The 22,723-nt window shown below is 41.4% G+C and overlaps 2 protein-coding genes across 2 annotated transcripts; both read left to right on the top strand.

Annotated features, from left to right (window-relative positions):
• Window positions 1–691: 691 nt before the first annotated feature.
• On the top strand, window positions 692–4,730 carry ptgs2b (prostaglandin-endoperoxide synthase 2b). Its single transcript, XM_076151359.1, has 10 exons — window positions 692–822; window positions 1,075–1,191; window positions 1,292–1,435; window positions 1,619–1,762; window positions 1,994–2,175; window positions 2,271–2,354; window positions 2,450–2,696; window positions 2,803–3,089; window positions 3,181–3,328; window positions 3,748–4,730. The coding sequence occupies exons 1-10, from the start codon at window positions 762–764 to the stop codon at window positions 4,158–4,160; spliced, it is 1,827 nt and encodes a 608-aa protein (XP_076007474.1). The 5' UTR covers window positions 692–761; the 3' UTR covers window positions 4,161–4,730.
• An 11,571-nt stretch (window positions 4,731–16,301) lies between these two features.
• Window positions 16,302–17,680, top strand: pdcb (phosducin b). The gene is made up of 3 exons (XM_076151360.1): window positions 16,302–16,347; window positions 16,846–16,985; window positions 17,168–17,680. Exons 1-3 carry the CDS (start codon window positions 16,302–16,304, stop codon window positions 17,678–17,680), a joined length of 699 nt encoding a protein of 232 aa, XP_076007475.1.
• Window positions 17,681–22,723: the final 5,043 nt, after the last annotated feature.

Raw genomic sequence — 22,723 nt, 5'->3', positions numbered from 1 at the left:
ACTGGCAGCTCTGTGTTCTCTGTGTAAAATTGAGAGTGAATTCCAATTTGAGGAATGACGTCATCTGTTCTGATTAACAAATCAAATATTTCCCAGATAGAAATCACTTTAACTGCTTTAAACTGTGAGGAACACAAACTAACCATCATTCCATTGTGTTTGTTAAGGTTCATGTGTATATGCAAGTCGTAATGTCACCAAAATCACCTAAACCTACAAATCAACCGAAAATCATAATGACATAACATCACGGTATATTTGTGTGTGTTATCGGATCCTGTTGCTCTTATGTTCATTAAATCGCGTCAATCATGGCAATCCAATTAGTTTAAAGTTCGTTCGTTCTCACTGAAATGCAAATATGTCATATAATGTAGATGTAACATGTGTAAAAGATAAAGAAAGAAAGAAAGAAAGAAAGAACGCAAGAACGATAAAAAGAAGAATTTTATTATTTTTTTCATTTACGTTTGGCATTGGTGCTCATATAAACTCATATAAGTAGATTGTGTAAGAGAAAACATTCCACTCCGTCAGGTTCCGCTGGTCCGTTGGTTCTGTGTGTGTGTCAGTCCATTGATGCAAAGATGCGCGGCAGGAGGCGAGCCAAGAGGGCTGACACACGGTGACGTCACCGCAGGGTCCGGTCCGCCGTAATAAAAGGTGCAGCAGGCGCACGCAGGTTTTCAGAAGAACTCCAGCCTTCAGGCGCAGAGGACACGAGAAGACGAGCGACTAGAGGACACAACAGGCTGAGGAGTATGAATAGAAACACTGCGGCGCTCTTCTGTTTGGCACTGCGCTTTCTAATCTGCGAAGGAGGTAAGAAAGAGTCTTCATCTGTAAAGCTTTATATCGTAGCGCTTTATTGTGGTTATAAAGATGTTGTAGTGAAGTCTAAAAGTTAAAGCTCAGGTGCACTAATGTGATTTTTGTTGTGAGACATTTCTGGCTTTTTTTGTGTAGATTTTAAGTTTTATGGGCAAACAAGTCAAGATAATAGCAACTGATTTCCCTCCTGTTACTGCACATGTCTAGTGAATGTGAGTCCTGACTGTACCTTCTCTCTCCCAGCTAACCCATGTTGCTCGGAGCCATGTCAGAACCGGGGTGTGTGTACAGCTATGGCCTCGGACACGTATGAGTGTGACTGCACACGGACTGGATTCTACGGACCAAACTGCACAACACGTATGTACAAACTGCAGACAGGATGTGAAGTCCTATTCAGGATGCATATGTGGCGTTGACGTGTGAATTCACCCACGTTTCTCTACTGTGATCTCTCCAGCTGAATTCCTCACGCGGCTCAAGTTGACCCTGAAGCCATCACCCAACACCGTCCATCACCTACTCACACACTTCAAGGGCTTCTGGAACATAGTAAACAGCATCTCCTTCCTCAGGGACGCCATCATGAGATACGTGCTCACATGTGAGTCTTTCCTCCTTTGACTTTGATTCTGGTTCTTCATTATTGCAAAAATCACATTTCTTATTATGATTCCGAGTTTGTTTTTGTGGTCATGGAGCTTTTTTATCTAGACTCCTATAAAGAGCTGACAAAAGTGTTTAATCCTAATCCCTTTAATTCAATTTCCCTTTCTTTTGTCTTTAGCCCGATCCCACATGATTGACAGCCCTCCAACTTATAATTCGGACTATGACTACAAAAACTGGGAAGCGTACTCAAACCTTTCCTACTACACTCGCTCCCTCCCCCCTGTGCCGAAGGAGTGCCCAACCCCGATGGGAGTAGCAGGTGAGCGTTACTCTCGCTTCCTTCAGAAAACCTGTTTTCTCAGATTCTTGAAGTCTGAGCCAGACCTGCTCTGCTTCGTGACATCTCATTACCTGCTTCATTATGAGACCATCTTAACAGCTCGAAATGTCCTGAAGGGAATGTTTTAAAAAAAGCAAAGGAGGCAGTTGTTGCCAATAATACTGGTTTGGTTTCGTATTGTGTGATTCATGTTGTGAATTGTTGTCACAGGTAAGAAGGAGCTTCCTGATGCAAAGATTTTGGCCGAGAAGCTTCTGCTGAGGAGAGAGTTCATCCCGGACCCGCAGGGCACCAGCCTGATGTTTGCCTTCTTTGCACAGCATTTCACACACCAGTTCTTCAAATCAGACATGAAGAAGGGTCCAGCTTTCACCCTCGCTAAAGGCCACGGGGTAAGCACGCAGATCTACCTTGGCTTTCCACATCAGTTTGTGATAGAATGAGTCAAAAATGGAGCATGTGTTCATTGTTTGGTTTGTTCTTTCAGGTGGATCTCAACCACGTTTATGGAGATAACCTGGAGAGACAGCACAAGCTCAGGCTCTTCAAGGACGGCAAACTGAAACATCAGGTACAGGATGACACCAATGTGATACAAACATCTTTAAATGAGAAGATTTCAGAAGTATCTCACAGTTTCCTTTGCCCTTCTCGTGTCTAATTTAGATCCTGGATGGAGAGATGTACCCCCCAACAGTAAAAGAGGTCGGCGTTGAGATGCACTATCCTCCTTTTGTGCCCGAGTCTGACCGTTTCGCCGTGGGCCACGAGGCGTTTGGCCTGGTTCCCGGGCTGATGATGTACGCCACCATCTGGCTCAGAGAACACAACCGGGTCTGCGACGTCCTGAAGGAGATTCACCCCAACTGGGACGACGAGAGACTCTTCCAGACCACAAGACTCATTCTGATTGGTGAGTTGGTCAGATGTTTTAGTGATAAGTGAGAAACGGGCTGAAGTGTAAAAGTGCGAATGTCTGAAGAACACTGTTTAATCTGATCTTTTCATCTGTCCTGCAGGAGAAACCATCAAGATTGTGATTGAAGACTACGTGCAACACCTGAGTGGTTACAACTTCAAGTTAAAGTTTGATCCCGAGCTGCTGTTCAACCAACGCTTCCAGTACCAGAACCGTATTGCGTCTGAGTTCAATACCCTCTACCACTGGCACCCGCTGATGCCCGATTCCTTCCACATTGAGGAGGAGGATTACAGCTACAAACAATTTGTCTTCAACAACTCTGTGGTGACCAAGCACGGCATCAGTAACTTGGTGGAGTCCTTCAGCAAGCAGATCGCTGGACGGGTAAGAGCTGATGATGGTGCAGAGGAATGAGATGATTGTGAGAGTTTTACGCTCAGGCTGTGGAGCTCACGTTTCCCTTTCGCTGTTACAGGTTGCTGGTGGTCGAAATGTCCCCGGGGCGGTTATGCACGTGGCCATCAAGTCGGTAGAGAACAGCAGAAAAATGCGCTATCAGTCCCTCAACGCCTACAGGAAACGCTTCTCCATGAAGCCCTACAGCTCATTTGAAGACCTCACAGGTGAGACGCAGTGAATGAGAACAGGAAATGAGAAAGATTAGTGGAACGGGAATTTGGACAGGGATTTGGAGTCTCTGCCTCTTTTTGAGAGTGAAGAAGGCATTTCCTCGCTTACAAGAGCCAGATGTTCATTTTAGTGAGGAGATAGTGTAAGCAGCTTGGGACAGAAAGACATAAACAGACAAGAGAGGCCTTGGCCCTCAAAGACACAGAAGAAGAGAGTTTTTAGTGCTGTTAGAGACTAATGGTGAAGTGTGAGTGAAAGCAAAATGTGTATGAATGAGAGAGAGAGAGGAGAAGACAGAAAAGAGAGATCTGTTTTATTATCTTAAATGTTTTTGCTGGATTTACTTTGGTCAAAGAACAGTGGATGTATTAAGATTCGTCACAAACTTAATGTCCTCCTCTGTGTTACTCAGGAGAGAAAGAAATGGCTGCGGTGCTGGAGGAGATGTACGGGCACGTGGACGCCGTGGAGCTCTACCCAGGCCTGCTGGTAGAAAAGCCCAGGACCGACGCCATCTTTGGGGAGACCATGGTGGAGATGGGAGCCCCCTACTCCCTGAAGGGCTTAATGGGAAACCCCATCTGTTCGCCCGAGTACTGGAAACCCAGCACCTTTGGGGGCAGCGTGGGATTCGACATCATCAACACCGCCTCGCTGCAGAAACTGGTGTGCAATAACGTCCGCGGCCCGTGTCCCGTGGCGTCCTTTTACGTGCCCGACATTAAAGACACGGGCTCCATGATCATCAACTCCAGCACATCCAACTCACGCAGCAGCGACGTCAACCCCACCCTCATTTTAAAAAAAAGGACTACAGAACTCTAAATCATATTCCATTAGGTTTTTTTTAATATCTATTTATTAATTTATTGTGCCTTATTTATTGTATTTGTGAAACAGACTGGAAAAAGCGCCATGGCGAGTTTTTATATTGATGTTGTTGTCATGTCACGTATTCTGCTTATTTATTGAAAGAAAGAATCAATGTATTGTGTGCATGGAGTAACTGACCTCAGAAATAGCACTGGAAATGTTATTTTCTAAAACCTGATACTTGAAGTTTTGTTTACAGTTTCAACTACATTGTACATAACGCTCCCATTGCTGTCTAACTCCAATTCAGATCCATTTTGTCCACGTAGTCTAGTCTAGTCTTACGTACCTGTTGTCATCTGGGTTTTGACTCTGCCGATCTGATTTTCATTACAGTAAAGTGCCTTCTGAGTTCAGTGTTGTTTTACAGCCTTTTTTGTATTTAAATCTATCTTGTATGTTAACTTAATGACTTAAATCTAAGCTAAAATGTGTCTTTTATATGAAACAATCGACAATAAGTTTTATTATTATTATTATTATACTAATAAACTGGAACTGCTGCACAGTTCTTAGAATGAAGCTTTTTGACTTTGGCTCCGTCTTTTTGAAACTTATTTGACTATATCACAGACAATTTCCTTCCAGTTCATTCCACATAGAATCAACCAATAGAATCAGTCGGTGTCACCCACGTCACAGAGAGGGGATAATTGTGTCTGAAATAAGTATAAAGGCATTAGTGTAGCGCTGTCCTCACACATACTTTATAAGTGTATAAGACTTTAAAAGTGACCTGAAGTTAAAGTGGCTTTTTAGTTCAGATATGAAACATGCTGCATTTACACTACAGTTCAGATTCTCTCCTATATTCTCCCTTCCAAAGAAAAGAAAAACTTTGTATGAGAATTAATACAGAAATCTAGACAAAGCAGACATCAGAAAGTACATTTAGAAATTTTAAGATATTTATTTAATTTATAGGTTTTTACTTTTCTTTACTAATAGCGATTTAAAAATGCATTCATCGCAGTTAAATGCATCACTTATCCACTGGAAACATGCTTAAATATAGAGAATGTGGAGAACATACAGCAAAAAACAACTCCAGAGACATTTCAGCACTTTTTTCGTGTGGGCAAGTTGAACCAGCTTTCATATTTTGCTTTGAGGGTTCTCATCCATTTAATTCACTGAGCATCCGCATACCTTTAGTTACGCAACCTTACGCACACACACATACATACACACACACACACACGCACACACACGCACACATGCTCACACACACAAAAGATGTTAGAGCTTTCACTTTTTCTACACATCAGATCAAACGTGTAGATACTTGTCAGGCTTGATAGTTGGGGTGATGTGTTTCAAAGATAAGCAGGCTGTGGCAGATAAGCTAGATAAGACACTTCACAGCACCTTTAAATAACATCTATTCATACAGGGAAGAAAGAGTGACACAACAAGCAAATCTATCTTTGCACAGATTCTTTTATGACTTTTCATTACTGATAATCCTAACAGATACCACATGGGGGTGTCTGAGTAAGGAAATTATGAATTAACTGTATTCCCGTTACTTGCAGAGCTAAAACTTTCCATACATGTGAGGTCTGCATTGACGGTAAGAATCTGCACTCTCATATGAGGTGTGAGGAGCTTCTCCCGTTCATACGTGACCACAGCGCACTGCAGTGACGGGAACGCGTGCCTCAGCAGCTTGGCACCGCCGCTGGTGCTTTTAGCCTTTTGCTTGAGTGCCCGGTCCAAAACAAACATGGCGGTGCAAGCTGACGTGACTGTCTGCATGGTAAATTGTGAGTCAGGGCAAGAAGCGTTATCCCCTGTGCTACAACCAGCAAGAATTTCCCATGAATTCACACATCAGTGGAGGGTTCAAATACAAACACGCACGAACACGCTGCAACAATTTATATCAAATAAGTCGTCCCCATCCCGGCATGAAAATGACCTGATTCTGCATCTGTAGTTTACTTTAGTTGCTCTTCGGGCGATATTATTCCATTGTGCAACAGTATGCTCATGTCGGAATTTATGAGGGTTTTCCAGGGATGAAGATGGGGCTTTGTGTGTGTGTAATGAGCATGAACAGGCTGTGGGAGGCTGTCAGTACACTCCACTGTGTTCTCTCACTGGTCTGTCCCGGCCCTCTCTTGGTCCGGACCTGTCCACCAAAAAGTTACGTGACACCCCGCAGATGGCAGGAACAAGGGGCCAACCAGGATCCCTGGACCGGCTGCCTGTGCACGTGCAACACTGGCGCAGAGTCGGGACCTGAGCCATAAAACTGCTGAGTTCTGTAATATTCTGTTTCCAACTGTTGGATTTAAAAAAAAATGTTTGGAATTCTACAAAGCTCGATGGAGAGAGTTAAGATTCCTGGACGAAAGTGCTGAAAATGCTCGAGGGATTATTTATATATCCAATCTGGCCTGGGAATGTCTTGGGATCCCCAGGAAAAGCTGGAGGGCACGGCTCGGCAAAGGGACATAGCTCAATTACTTTGTTAGTTTATTACATAAAAAATGGAGGATGGAGGATGAGTTTCTTTTTTAATCATATGAAATTTGATTGAAACTGACAGTTTTGTCTTGTAGAAAATCAACTGTTATCCTTTCATCTACTCATTAAAACATTAAATTAATAACACAAACTGAAATAGCTTTATGTCCGAGAAAATACCTTGAATGAAACAAATGATTGGGATTATTGTATATTAATTTTCTGTCAGTAAACTAATCGACTAATTGTTTTAGCACTAATCCCGACGACCTACACTGTTGATCACATACACACATACTGTATATCAGACATCCCTCGGGGCGAAGATTCACCCGTCAGTTTCTGTGATGACCTCATTGTTTGGTAATGGTTTCACTTGGCACTTTGACACACATATTTCTCACTAATAGTGCTTCATTTGCACCGACTTCTCAACAAACTGTTTATGTCATAGCAACGGTAGCGAGGAAATCCCGAGGTGTAACCTAACACATGTGAAGCCGGGGTCCTGGAAAATTCCTCTTCTCACGGTGAACGTTGCTATGTTTTGTGTTTCTGCCTGTTTCTCTGTGACCTGAGATGCACACGGCTGCAATAAGGAGGAAGATGATTGCAAGTAATTACAAAAACAAGATAGACCACTTCAAGGAAAGAGGAAATGCCACATGATTAAAGAACAATGCCACTTTGTGCAAGAGGAAAAAAAGGGAAGATGATTAATTTGTGATTTTACCCTTTTTTTTTTGCTTTGTCATAGTTCCCCCAGCACGGTGAGGTGAGAATGATAGATTCAGTAGTGCCATGGCAAGAGATGAGCATTCTTAACCAAAAAAGGAAAGAAAGAAAGAAAGAAAGAAAGAAAGAAAGAAAGAAAGAAAGAAAGAAAGAGTGAGAGAGAGGAAGGGTCTCATGCTCATACTGTTGTGTCTCCTAAACACAGGGACTTTCAGCGCTAAAGAATGCCTGGCGCCTGATTTTCCTCGTCTGATCCCACCCTCACGTTTTAATGTGACGTGTACATCTCAGGAGCATTCCACAGACGGAAACGATATGTATTAGCCCTTTTAAGGTCACGCCAGAGAAAGATGCCTCTCCATCCACGACACCGGGTGACGGGACTATAGAGACAACAGCTGTCACCCTCAACATGTCACTCCACACACACTCATATAGAGGAGCATCACCAGGCATCACGCAGACACATGGTGACATCACTTGTATTGTTCACACGCTAACTCGCTTGTAGCACGCACGCACACACAAACACACGCACACACAGGGACCAGACACAACACTTGGGAAACACACACACTGTATACATCACATTTGAGGAGGAGCGAGCCCCAAATGATGACATCACATATCACCGACGTTAGAGATGATCCCTGTTTAACTCCACAGCCTGTGCGTACTAAAATTAAACACGGTTGGTTGTACAACAGTGGAAATATACAAATTCCCCAAAACACTGCAAACTTGACATCACCACAGGTTGCAGTTCTCATTTTGTTCTCAAGAAATCATCACACACACACACACACACACACACACGCATACGCACACGCACGCACACACACACACACACACACACACACACACACACACACACACACACACACTCATTCATTCATGCTTGGACATGCCTTGATGGTACTACTACCTACTACGAGTATGTGGAAGGTTCAGCCACATGTTACTTTAATGACTAACTGCAGGTGACAAAGGACTTAAAAATTGTCAGCTGTTCATCGTGGCGTATGCAGAGCGTTTCCCATGTTAGTAATAGGATGTCTGCCAGCTCTCTTACAGCGACAGCAACACCTCACGCTTTACATATCTGTCATATCTGTCCTCTTATCTTTGTCTCCAATTCCTGGTCTGTGTACATTACACAACATGAGTTAACCCAGAAACCATTTTCCTATCGCCAAAAAGCATCACCATAACATTATGAGTTACACGACTTCAAGAGAATCACGCAAATCAGCAAACACAAACCGAGTTGTTCTTGCCCAACTGATAGCAGAGGACACAGGTGGAGTGAAGAGCAGCCATGAAGTTCTGCATGAATAGATGAAGAAGCTTCTCCTCTTCCCTCGGCACAATGATGACCATGATTCATGAAGAGGAGAAACACTCAGTACTTCTACATTTCAAAGGCTGAAACATGTTTCTTTCACAATATCTCCCCCCTCCTGAATAAATGACATAACGTTGCTGTTTGTTGGAAAGCATAAGGAGTCAGAGGGGATTTGGCAAGGCAGCTCCTGGACAGAGAAACGGATTTAGACTCGATTGGCAAAATGATGGTTAGTTAGTGCCAAGAGTCAGCACATGTGCATAATGTGTGTGTGTGTGTGTGTGTGTGTGTGTGTGTGTGTGTGTGTGTGTGTAGGCTGTACGCTATTAGCCCGGATGCATGACTAAGGGCTTTGGTTGCCAGAAGATTCTGTTTGAGGAATTCCTGGTCATTCAGTAGCACATTGATACTGTTTGACCTAACAGACAGCACATGGACTGCATGTTGACCTCATGGTCGGACCACCACTGACCAGGGGACCACCAACTCTGACTCCATTCGATCAATGGCCCACAAAGTGCCTGAAAGAGCGAAAGGAGAGATATGGACACATGTTAAACGAAAGGATGAGAGGATGGAGGTTGGATATGAGGGTCCAAGTGGAGGGATGAAGCTCTGCTGTCACGGACTCTACCTGGGACCTTTACCCTGTTTGGGACAGATTAGCAACACTGTCTGCTAAATACAATATGTTGAAAGTTTCCATGACATGATCATTCTCTGTGCGTCTCTGTCACAACATGTCGGGTGACGAGTAACAAGCCGTGTCCTCACTGCAGACAGCGTGTCATTAAAGCGTGGGGACACCTCTGTGTTGACCAGGATTAGAGAAGAACAATGGGAAGTGTTGTCTTACAAACATGAGGGTTTTCACAGGAACTCAACAGTAACCTTTAACAGAGAGCTCCTCGTGTTCTTCACAGCAGCATTGTCTTGTAGAATAAAAATATAATGACAAAACAACTAGGTTTCAAAACAAAAATGTGTGTAAAATAATAGAAAAGTTGTCTCCCAATGCTATCTTATATTCATGTTACTCCTGTTATTATCAGCATGACTGTTAATCTGATCAACTGTTAAGAACAAGTGAATGCGGGTTTGTAACTTTGAAGTCTTGTTAGTGTCCTTTCCAAATTTACACAAAGACCAAACTTTAAATGGTCTTTAAAGGTCTTTAAAATGCCAAAAATAGACAAAGTAAGTACTACCATTTATATAACCTAGAATTCCTTATTTTGTGTGACCAGTTTTGGACAACCTCCTAAGTGTTCAAGCCCAGACAGCACAACAGCAAAAAGCAAGCAATGTTAATGTTTGTACTTGATAAATGATTTAATCAATTATTTGATTATGAACCCCTGAGTTTCCCGCTTCAGCTCGATGACCTGACTCACAGAATTTGGCCCCAAATTCCACCAGAAGATCCCTGCCATGACAACAATGGTGTTGGTGGCTGTTTGATTGCTTGAAGGAGTTCAATCATCAATTGTGAGGATACTTAACACAACACTGGGGAAGCCTGATCCACATTCTGGCACACTGAGTCATGAAGAGCAGAGGTGTAGCGTAGCGATTGGATTACATATTTAGTGAGAAGAGAGCTGGCTGAGGAAAGAAGTGGACAGGGGGCGGCTCGTGGTGCAACCTACAGTGACTGGTTTCTGTTTACTTATTACCACCCAGCTTGCCACTGAGATACTCACCAGAGATATGCTTTTGCAATGAATTTCAAAACAAATGAATGAGTGAATGAATTGTCCCCACTGGTACAATTTTAAAGAAAAAATGGAAGTAGAAACAAGATCATGTTTCAAAAATCAAAACCTAGTGTCCTCATGTGTGTACATAATGTGTGTGTTTTAAATGCTGATGATATATTAACATCAAAACATCAACAATTTGGACCAGCTGTACCCTGTATGTCCCACCAGAATTTTATGTTAAATTCTAGTGGAGATCGTCAATGATGCTGAAGGACTAGGATCAGATGACGCGGAGGATTGAGAATAACTCCATTTGATGTAACTGTGCTGCCAGTGTTGTAGAAACTGCACGGCTCCTAGGCTTTGTTTTACTGCAGCGTCTCCCAGTGGCGTGTTCCAACAATGATAGCAAAAAGTTCAAAGCCTGCGTCAGTTTTTCCCGGGGAGCCACAGACAACACACACTCACACTCACTGAGTGAATCAAGTCCATGTGGTGAATAAACCACAGGAGATTTAGCAGTAACAAAATATTATTAGAGTAACTTTCTCCCCTTTATCAATGCCATATGTGATGATGATGATGATGATCCTGATGAGGAGGAGGGAAAACTACTCACCATTTGTCGCAGTTTGTTGACACTATGTCGAAGAATTCAGAATTTACCAGTAAGGCTGTAAAGTGAGTTTGGTCTTAATTCTGACTGCATCAATGAGTTGCACAAACAAATATGGAGATGTAAGTCAAGTGGAAAATCACCAGGTCTTACATAATAGTGTGTGAAGTGTGTTAGTTATGCTCTTAGCTGTTGGTTTTTGGAAGGAAATGCACTTACGATTTCTTGTGTACCTGAAGTTCTTTTGCCTACCTATGTTGAACGCACTTATTGGAAGTTGCTTTGGATAAAAGCGTCTGCTAAATGACCGTAATGTAATGTAATGTAATGAATATGTGAATAGATATGTGACAGAATTACATAGAACCCCCAATAGAATTAATAGAACTATAACAAATACGATTCAGAAACATCAATACCTGAAACCTGAGGAACAACATTATTTCATATTTTGAACAATAACAGTTGATTAAACCACAGGAGAGGAGATTTTTATGTGTTCATCAAGATTTTTTCATTTATTTCTTTATTTCTCCTCCAGACAGCATAAAGATAAAAGGCAACAAACCTCCATCTGACATGCAAAGAATTCTACTGCCAGAAGAGATAAAGTTACAAATACCTGCATTCTTATTTTGGCATATGTCACTACAAATCAATGTTAAGTGATATATCGCTGGAAAATTCTGTTCATGTTTCCATAAAAGGGGGCAAACTTAGACAAGATTAAAGGTGTGAGCATAGATGCGTGTGTATGAGTAATTAAACACTTACAATTAGGTAATGTTGTGAAAAATAGGAAAAGATTGCCATGGCAGGGAGATAAATAACATACATTTCTTCAGAAAGTGCCTGTTCTTTTGGTATTTTTTAATTTTGTCTTTGACATTTGTGAACAGGCTTTGAACTTACATGGAGGAAAGTCACCGAACAGGAGGAGCAATCGTTTTTCAGACTGTAGTGAATCACTGAAGAAACAAAGGTTATTTCTAATTTTCTACACAAGACCAGATGAGTGTCCATGTGTTTCTTATGCTCACAAGCAGACAGCCAGGCGGACACACACGCACAGAGAGGCGTCATGTGGCATGAGCATGTGCCCACAAAAACACACACAAACCCATACCTACCACCACAATATCCACTCACCTAGCACAAGAAACACCAGCCAACATCACGCCTCATAACAGAGCTCAGATGAATGCAGTTGGACAAACAAAGGTGTGTGAATTGTTCGCCCATGTGTGTGTTTTGTAGCATCTTAAGCCAGGTGAAAGTGTAAATCAAAAGTTTAATTAGTTGTCTTACCTCTCACTCTTTTGAAGTCTGAGCCGCACGATGCAGCCTGCAGGAGAGAAAGCTAAGGATTTGACTTTCATTGATTTAATTCCTAATGAACTCATCTTATCTTTCTCTCTCATTCTCCGCTGTCAAACCTTAACCTTACACCACAATATTGATGCGTGTCTTATGAGAGCTATCAAGGTCTCCTGATAGAAACCTGTACATTGAGGGTCTTGTCTCTAGCATGTCCAATTGATGGAATCTGATTAGGGAAAAACCATTCAGCCTAGAAAATACCACCAACTACCACAGGGGGCATCATTACTTTAATTGTCAATCATATTCTAGTGATTGCGGTGCAGTGGGTACTAGATATGGCATGTTAGAGTAAAGTTAGGAGGAATCTTTCTTCCTTCTTACCCTTAGTGCAAAAAAGCTGTGACTCCTTCATATTTGTCTTTCATGAGCTGTGACATCATATAGTGATAACTCCTGAGTCTTAAAAAAGAGCAATGCTGGACTTTCTGACTATCACTAATAACCCTGTAATACTAATATCTTAACATTGGAACAAACTCAACTCCTACTTGTGAGGATGATTAAGATGCCAGGAGGGAAACCACACTGAGGTCAGAGTCTGGCCACATGTGAAACTCATTTATAAATGTTGCCTTGCCTTTTTGCGTAACTCTGGTAGCAGTGATCGGGCAAGTCTGTGAGCATTTTTAGCCGCTGCGCTGAGATTCTAAAGCAAAATAACCACACTTAAGAAAACTGTTCCCATAACAACAAAGACTGTGGTTTCCTCTGTTCCACCATCCGTGGAATCTGTCAATCAAAAAGTGTGTGAGGGGTAATTACGATTGGTATTCAAGATGAGAAAACTCTCAAATATGTGGCGCTTGACGTTCGAATGGAGTTACCCTGCCTCGTAAATTATCCTGTCTCTGACCTCACCATGGCAACATACACGAAAGGAACAATAAGTACCTGCGATCTGAAACCCTATACACATTTCAACACTGATCATTAATCAGGCAATGTACGCATAGCAATGCTATGTAAGGAAAAGCCATAGCCAAATATAGCTGCTACCCACGCTATCTCACGTTTACCTTAGGAATGCCACACATGCCATGACTCATCTGAGAAACGTGAGATAAGGAGAACCCGCCCGTTACAGAGCATGTGGGCCAGACGCTGAAGACGCATCATTTCCCACCTTCTGACTCAAAGTGCTGGCAAATCTATACATGGTGGGGGATTGTTGATCCACGTGGAACTCCTCCAAGTTCAGACATGTCATTATGGATGTATGGAAAACTGGCTGGTTGCACTTTGGGTGATTTGCGTAAATGGAGAAACTCTAGACCTTGAATTCCCGTAAAGGGGTTTATATAAGATGATCATGCTATGCCTCTCAGTAATTACAGACGACAACCACTATGAGTCTGTGTTCACGTTTGTGGGCACATACACACGGACACACACAGCAGACATCCACACAAGTACGTCCTTTTTAGTTTCTCTAGGTTGTCATCTCTTAAATTGCACACTTTTATTTACACAGACACGATTGTGAGCTCAATATACTCAACACTATGTTTCCGTAAATACATGGCACAGAATACCTACACCGATTGTAAGTCAATGGATGTTACAATATAATTTGTTGGTGAACAGCGCCCCCTGAGGCCATTTATGACACACGTTCTCTAGATGATTTTGCTTTATAACTCCTGAATCCTGACGCATCAATTCTCTTTTCCTGGATTACTTTTAAGATGAATCCACCCACCTACGCCTTAACTCCTACAAACACTTCAGTTTAATTATTAGGTCCAATACAATGCTCCTCTTCAAATCCTCTAGGTGTGGTCTTTGTGTCGTGGCCTGCCGTAACCCTTGAACACATTTCAGAGAACGCTAAAGTACACAGATACAGATATAGCACAACAGGCTAATATTGGATTCTGAGCCGTTGCTGACTGACACTTTTAGAACATGCGGCACTAAATAATCTGCCGGATTCCCTTTGAGCAATCTACGCATATGTACAAGAATAATACAACCCCCCCTGACATGCATGCTCAGTGTGCCTGAATAAAAAAGTCTGCTAATCCTTTAAGCCAATAAATACAGGATGCAGACAAAGAGATGAAGGACACAAGTCAAACATTGTTTCATGAGCTGTCCCGGAAAATATTGTAAGGGTGTGAACAAGGTTTACACTTTTTTATTGGCACCGGCGTGATTCAACACTAAACAAATGAAACCTTTGAATAAAGACAAAGAGGGAGTGACACAGGTATTTCTCCTCCAACTGCAGCATGTACAGTAGCTAATACAGAGGGAATATATACACCTGTGCACCTTTTTATGTGGCATGGGGAGAATAGGTTTCTTAGTGTAGCTGTTTCGCTAAATTAAAAAATAATTCTTTCTCCATCTAAAAACCATAAAGCTGCCGTACTGAAGAGCCTCAAGCGGCAAAATACTTCATACTTCAAGATTTGACAAAGTTTGTGTTAGAAACAAGTGTTGAAGTGCGTGACTCAGCCTCACCCAATGCTGCATGCTTGTGTTTTATAGCTTCGATTTCACTTCATGTGAAGTGAAACGCCTTAGAGAACTTTCATTTCCATGAAATTAAAAGTTTTGTCATTTCAAGGATGAGGTGCCCTTGGTTGATTTAACTCTTTACATGCCTTTTCTTTTTTTCTTTTTTTCTCATTGGTTGCTTAATCAAATAAATGATATCTGGTTAAAATCAAATCAATCAAATTTTTCTCTCTTTCTGTCTCACACACACTCCCTCTCATTCATTTTCCATTGTGTGCAGTTCGGTCTTTATCAAGTGGAGGCTTCTAATTCCTGAACTGAAATCCTCTTAGGATCCATGCTCTATTTCTGTTTGGTCTCTAGTCTTTCTTTGAAATCTCCATTAGACCAAGCTTATTGGCTGGACAAGGCGGACACATGCACACAAAACACACAGCGTCCAGTAATAGACGGCTCAGTGAAGCGGACGAGCGTTGACCAGACAAAGGTTAGCCTCTGACTTACAGAAGACTCGATTGTGACTGAGAGGTAAGAAAACTCATTCTAGATTTGATTATATTCTTGGTATGATGCAGAGAAACAGCTACAATCTAACGTGTCCAGATGGTTGGTTTGGTTTTTATGAAAGTAATTTGGCTCATTTGTTATTTGGTTTGAGACCTCTTAGTTTGGGTGCCAGGTGTAGACACTATTACAACATGGAGAATCATGAAGAAACGTTTCACTGATTCAGTTTCTTGCTGTTTTTAAATTCTTGGCTCCTCCAAAGGATGTTTTGACTTAATTTCAGTGTCTTCTTGAAAGTATTGCCTGTACACACACATATACACACACACATACACAATCTGCTGAAGACAATGATCATCAGAGTCCTCCAACATAAATGCAGCACAGTTAGTTGTTTACTTCAGGGAAGCTGGTTTTGCATAGAACTCACTTTCTACTGATGTGACGGTTTGCAAGTACAGTACGTCACACACAAATAACAATTGAAATTATATGAATTTAGGTTAGATATAATGTTGTGTTGTTAAGCGGCAGCTGTCCCATGAAACAGTGGCTGCACAAGCTACCAGCTAGAAAAAGAGATCTGCTATCATAATCCTCTTACAGTGCATTAAAGTAATTAATTATCGTGGGACACGCTTAGCTCTGTCGCAGTGCAAAGAGCTAAACTTGTTGCCCTCTGATTACCTAATGAGAACAAACACCTAATACAAACTTTTACACATTAAGAGAGGACAAGGTGGTTCAATCAATCAAACATCTTCAGCCAAACCATCAGTTGTCTCATGTCCCTGTGGTTGGATATGACTGGATTTCTGCTTCACAGTCTGATCCTGTTGTTTGTCTCTGACAGGGAGCTCACCAGCAAAATGACTGACGCACTGATTGAACTGGAGGAGAATGCAACCCACACAGGTGAGGAGAGGCTTCTGTCCAAACATCACCCCACATTTTGTCAACAATACATGTCAGTAATCAGCCATGAAGCAGTTATTAAATAATACAGGAAGAATACTGCTTTATGAGGCTAATGAGTGTTTATATTTGCTCTAGACATAAGGAAGACTGAAGTAGTCACAGATGTTTGTAGCTTTGGCAGTTTAACTGACACTCTAATCTTCTTTCAGCTGCGGCTCTCACACAGGAGTGGTGCAATTAGTCATACACTCCTGAACTGGTTGAATCTTTAATCCTCGTGTAAGACAGAATGCATAGCTCAGTTTGGTTTTGAATGCTTCATGCAAGCACAAGATCCTGCTGCAGCACTGAGTCCTGCCAAATAATTTTATCCTTTGTTTCTCTCATTTCTCATCCCTGTCAGCATTCAAATGGCAAAAGAAAGCAGTTAGAAATCAGCTCTTTTCACACACCCCTTAATTAAAGTTTAATGAATGGAATTTGCCTTTTCAACAGGTCCAAAGGGAGTTATTAATGACTGGAGGAGGTTTAAGTTAGAGAGTATGGACCAAGAAAGTTTGCCACCTGCAAAACGGGAACTGCTAAGACAGATGTCCTCACAGAGGCCAAAAGACGATGCCACAGGACACCGCAAGGTACAGGAGAGTGCTAACAGCAAAGATGTCAGCCTCTTAGCTTTGTATTGCATTGAGTCACATTGTACTTGTATAAATGTATGTATGTATAAATTGGTTACTAAGTAGAATACCGTCGCCCACAGAAATGGCAAATCAATTGCAAATGGACACCGTAATCATTGCTTTAAAATCCCTTTCAGATGAGCGTTCAAGAGTACGAGATGCTAAAAGAGGAAGATGAAGGATGTCTGAAGCAGTACAGAAGAAAGTGCATGCAGGAGATGCATGAAAAGCTCAGCTTTGGGCCCAAGTTTGAAGGCGTACACGACCTGGACAGCGGGGAGGCTTTCCTAGAAGTGATCGAGAAGGAGCATCACAGCACAGTGGTGATGGTCCACATCTACAAGGTCGGGGTCAAAGGTTGCGAGGAGCTCAACAACTGCCTGGGCTGCCTGGCCACTGAGTACCCCACTGTAAAGTTCTGCAGGATTGATGCTGTTGCGTCAGGTGCTAGCGAGCGTTTCTCAGATGAGGTTTTGCCCACTTTGTTGGTATACAAGGCTGGAGAACTGCTAGGGAACTTCCTGTCCTGCACACAGCATCTAAGTGAGGAGTTCTTTGCCACCGACGTGGAGACCTTCCTCAACAGCTACGGGCTGCTGCCAGAGAAAGAGCTGCAGCTCGGTGATGAGGAAGAAAACGATGTCGAGTGAACTAATAGTCTTGCTGCTGAGGATGACATGTTGTTCTTTTGGGGTACAGTGTATAGAAAGTCCCTCACCTCTAGCTCACTAATGTTTGAGGATTGGCCTCTAAAAGAGAAATGGTGCCGACAGAGAAAGCTAAGTATTCCAAACATGGGGGGCTCTCAAAACGCTGTCAGTCAAGATGATGGGATAAGAAGTGTATTTATTTAAAAAAATGGGGAAAAAAAGCAAAATCCAGCCAATCTGAAATGTAATAACTTATTTAACTTAATACTTAAGTAACTTTTTGTTATGTAATGTTAGCAAATCTGACATGTTTGTATAGCATTTGGACCCTGTGAGCTTGTGAATACAGTGTGAAATCATCAAATGCAATGCAACACATACACACATACATGAGGTCTCAGCATTTGATATAGATGTTAAAGCAGATGTGGAAACATTTGTGTGTAAATACTTTTTCCTTCCTTCCAGTCCAATCTGTCTCCTGTGTCCCTCGCTGGCCCGAGCAGTGGGATGTGCGTGTTGCATCTGGAAAACACTTTTAATGAGCTTCAAACACAGAAATGTCACCAGTGTTGAGTGTATCTGTTTCCTGTATATGTTACTGTGGAGGTGGGAGAAAGCCATGGAATTATCCAAACAGGGTTGTCAAGGTAACACTGGTGGTCTCTTGGTTTCCTTCCTGTTTATCATGAAATGACTTTCAGCACAATCATCAGTGTAAACGCCGTATTTTTCCTAAGGACTTGTCAACAAAATTGTACTGTAAACTGGGATATGATCATGAAAATAATAGACCTATACTATACAGAAGAAAGATAATAAATAAATAAAATAGTAATGACTGAGGTACTCATTTCTCAATTGAAGCTTTTGAAAAGGTTTTGATATTTGCTCTTTTGCTCTTTTCATTTATGTGTTGAGGTTATTTTGCTTCTACTTGCCATGGATTTCTACTTTCTCACACTTTCAACTTTCTAATCCACATATTTCAAGATTCAACAATATTCAGAGTCACAATTAGACTCAATAATTTTGCCTCTGCCAGACACATGCCGATGGCCGCTGGTATGGGTGTGATTCCATATTATGATCAACAAGATCGTTTGACTTGGAAAAAAGTTGATGAGTCACCTTTCGTGACTGGCGATGCTCTCCAGATGTGAGCTGGGGTCAGGGTTGTTTGTCTTCTTCCTCCTCCGCTTAAGCCCTGAAGTGAAGGATCACTCAGTAAAAAACATGCAATGCCGTGCATATAGTATATGAGCCTCGCCTTTATCGTCCTAAAATAAATATAGTTTTTATGTCAGAAAATGACGTGCACTGCAAATCAAAGAGCCTTTTTTAATTATAAAGGCTGCACCCTGAATACAGGGCAGTCTTCTGCAAATTTGTTCTTTAAAACGTAGAATTAGGTATCAAAAGATACAACATCAGGGCTTGAAATGTGCCCTAAACCTCTAACTTCTTGATTATGATGAGTTCAGAAAGAGATGCTGAAGAAATGACACCAGTCTTTATTATTAAGACTTTGCAATTGAAATTGCAGCTCAAAACGCATGTCAGGATGTCTGCTTTCATGTGGTTTCCTGTAAGTTATATTAATTTTTGACATACTGCCTGCGACGGTGTTTCTGATTTCCACTTACTTCTAAGACACGCTAACACATATTTCTTTGAGGATATACATGGATCTGTGTTTTCATTATACCGCATCTGGCATGGCTTGCATGGTTTGCATGGCCTCTAGCTAGTAACACCTTCTTTTGACATTGTAGCGTGTCTAAGTTTTATCATGATGCTTTTGATACCTCCCAGGCTCCCTTAGCAGAGATTGTTCTCCTGGGAAGTCTTAACATGTCATGACAGTGTATGCTAGACTGCACGAGGACAACCAGCAACCCAAAACATCCCATCAGGGCTCTCCAGACAACACATACATGCCACCACTGGCCCAACAGTTCACAACGTCTAAAAGCGCTTCAATTAGGGAATATACCTCTGCAGCTATACTGCAACACATCGCAGCCACCACGTGCAGTATGTGATGCCTGTCTAAGCCTTCTGTTAGGGTTCAATGAGTGCAGCAGAAACCACTGTAAAGATGTAAACCAATGTTTAGAGAGGATACAACTCAAAACAAGATTATTCACTCAGAATAAACAATAATAAGTGTAAAGGCATGTTTGAGCCTAATATTTTGTTTAACACACACACACACACACACACACACACACATGGCAAGAATGGGTTGACTCATTGCACCATCGCTCCGCTCAAACAAATGTTTACCTCAGTACACTGATAACCTGATCTCTCTTCTGTTTCTGTTCATTTTCTACCTCACTAATTAGAGATGTGTGCTTCGTCCTCGCGGATCCCCCAGTTGCTCCGCTCTAGTTCACCAACATAAAACCCCTTTTCACACTGATGTGACATCATCATCACATCAAAACCCTGTGTGAGAGGCTCTTTTCCTCTATTACCAAATATGGGTAACGGATGTGCGGCAGATGACACAAGTAAGAAGTGTCTTCCGTAAAGTAAAGTAAACCTTTTTTAGGTCACTGTGACTGTGAAAACATGTGACTCATTATTTGTGTAAAGATAGCTTTTAATGACCTCAGTGTTATTGTTTGACTCAGTATAATCCATTATAAGACTGAACCGTGTTTGAATGTCATTTCGAAAAAGAGAACTAAACAAATACCGCTCCTCTTTTTATGACTAAAATGCGTAGATACAACAGTGCATTAGACGAGTATTATACAACTAAAACAAGCAATGTGCAATGTTTAACGAGAGGAGAGGTGAAGGCGGAGATAAGGAGAGTGATACACAGAGCTGTATTTGCGCAGAAAATAAATTATAGTCCTACTAACCCCACGTCATAGTCCACTGGCGGCATTTCCCAAGCTAGATTCCATAGTGCGTGAAACTGCAGTTCTTTTTTTAGCTTTACACATTGAATGAATGACCTGAGAAACGGATGGTCAGGTGGATGGATGGATAGATCCACCTTCAGGAAAAACAGCAGATTGTGCCTTTGTGTCACTAGGACTGCATGCCTTAAGTGCAAATTGCTATCTGTACCTTAAAAGATGGAATCAGGTGGCAAAATGTGAAAATCTAAGGGTATGTAGTAATGTTAGTAATTTACTCTAGAGGCCGAAAATGTTAACTTCTTGTTGTAAAATTATGGGAATATGGATGGATGCATGGGTTGCATTTTTGATATACCCGGTACACTGTGTTCCAGGTGTGCTAACGTCTGTCACTAAGACTAAAACGTATTTACACAAGAAGTCACTACTGCATCCGTTCATCAGAATCATTACGCAACTTCCTTCAATATCATAGATTGGAATGTAAGTGCTCATGCTTCCGAGTTTCACCCTGGTGACAGGTGCAGACACGCCCAACATGGCAGACTCAGATTACAAATCAGGATTACTGTACATTTTGGTATCCAGGTGTGACTGCCAATTGTTTAAGAAATCAACTGCCCGGAGGAAGCGTTTACCTTAATGATCCTTTTGATCTTGCCGTCTGGCTTTTCTCTCACGGCTCTATCACCTCGGTTACGCACCAATAAATCACTCAGGTGTTTCTCAAAACTAGCCCAGGCACGATCTGAATACCTACCATACATACCACATGTCACTAGGCACCATAATTAATGTGTGCAACTGAAACAGTGCGAAGGTTTAATTCACACACAGAGGGGCAAGTGAAAGTTCCTCTCATATAAAATCAATCATAAAATAATAAAATCATTCCGTCTAACTTTAAATAGAGACAAGATCATAGTTGGAAAGCCCTTCAGTAACAAATGCATTTCGTAGTTGGTGGAATATACAAGATGTTTCTTTCTGATTCCTATGTTTAAAACTTCAAAAGGCAAATACTACAAACAGTAGATGTATTGTTTTCTGTGTTGTCTTTTGTGCTTATGGCTTTGTGCTCGGTCACATGCTCAAACACGCGCACACACACACACAAGGAGAGAGAGCGAGAGAGTGAGAGATGACCCTATGCATAATGTGTTGGCTCCCTCTGCTGACTCTTAACTTTCAGTCTTCTTTGATCAGATTGAGGGTTGAATTTTGATTTTGAGCACACTTGCCGCACACACAGACCATATGTCACTTTGTCCATTTCATTACTATGGCTCAGCAAGATGAGTTGAAGACGTTTGATGTGACATGTTTGTACTTCTCAGTTTATGGTCTGAAAGTGAAGCTTAGTCTTAAGAAAGCTAAATGGTTTGACTCATAACTGTATTCACCTTTCTTCACACACAGCATCAGTATAGCGCCACTGTCTTTAAAGATGTCGAAAGCATGCAAAGAAATTTAAATATTCAGGGTTAATTGAATTGAATGAATTCATCTATTATGCTTGAACTTAACTTTAATGAATGATCTGATGACTACTATCCAATTCCTCCGTCTAGCTTTGTTATATTTTTTATATTTTTATTACTCTTTGTTCATGTTGTAAGAACCAAACTTTATGATTAGTAATTCACAATATTCTTATTATTCTGGAATGTATAATTAGGAAATTTACAAATGGAATCTTTGTTGGAGCTAGTTTTGATGACATCATTGTGTAGTAGGAGATAACGTTTAGTAATTCATTACGTGAAACGTATCATTAAGTAATGTATAGATGTGACATTGTAGTGGTAAAGAACAACTTTGCTAATTTTGATTGACATTGATTGTTGTACATCGTTGTTGTAACTTTTATTGGATGACATCATTGTTCTTTGTTCGATGGCATCACCTTGTTAGTTTGATGACAGAGGCAAAATTGGAATCAGTTGAAGGTACTCTTTAATTTTGTGTTTTTGAATTAAACAATATAAAGAAAAGCGCTACAAGCGCTTTTTGACAAGCTTGAGTTAGTTTGTTTTTAATTCAGCACTACATTTCCCACAACGCTCCAGGGTTGGTGACGAAAGTTAGTTTGTTTGAAATTCAGCACTTCATTTCCCACAACGCTCCAGTGTTGGTGACGAAAGTTAGTTTGTTTGAAATT

Source organism: Genypterus blacodes, unplaced genomic scaffold (genome assembly GCF_046128005.1).
Source record: "Genypterus blacodes isolate CSIRO-AG114 ecotype Tasmania unplaced genomic scaffold, CSIRO-AGI_Gbla_v1 ptg000054l_1, whole genome shotgun sequence".
Lineage (NCBI taxonomy): Eukaryota > Metazoa > Chordata > Actinopteri > Ophidiiformes > Ophidiidae > Genypterus > Genypterus blacodes.
The sequence above is the reverse complement of the archived record's forward strand: the minus strand, read 5'-3'. Positions and strand labels throughout refer to the sequence as shown.

What these genes read in the sequence shown, in the direction of transcription:
- ptgs2b (XM_076151359.1), top strand. Translation starts at nt 762, where the DNA reads ATGAATAGAAACACTGCGGCGCTCTTCTGTTTGGCACTGCGCTTTCTA. An exon ending in CATGAGATACGTGCTCACAT is followed by an intron (nt 1,436 to 1,618) that starts GTGAGTCTTTCC and finishes TTTTGTCTTTAG; the next exon opens with CCCGATCCCACATGATTGAC. An exon ending in AACCCCGATGGGAGTAGCAG is followed by an intron (nt 1,763 to 1,993) that starts GTGAGCGTTACT and finishes TTGTTGTCACAG; the next exon opens with GTAAGAAGGAGCTTCCTGAT.
- pdcb (XM_076151360.1), top strand. Translation starts at nt 16,302, where the DNA reads ATGACTGACGCACTGATTGAACTGGAGGAGAATGCAACCCACACAG. An exon ending in GGAGAATGCAACCCACACAG is followed by an intron (nt 16,348 to 16,845) that starts GTGAGGAGAGGC and finishes CCTTTTCAACAG; the next exon opens with GTCCAAAGGGAGTTATTAAT. An exon ending in ATGCCACAGGACACCGCAAG is followed by an intron (nt 16,986 to 17,167) that starts GTACAGGAGAGT and finishes AATCCCTTTCAG; the next exon opens with ATGAGCGTTCAAGAGTACGA.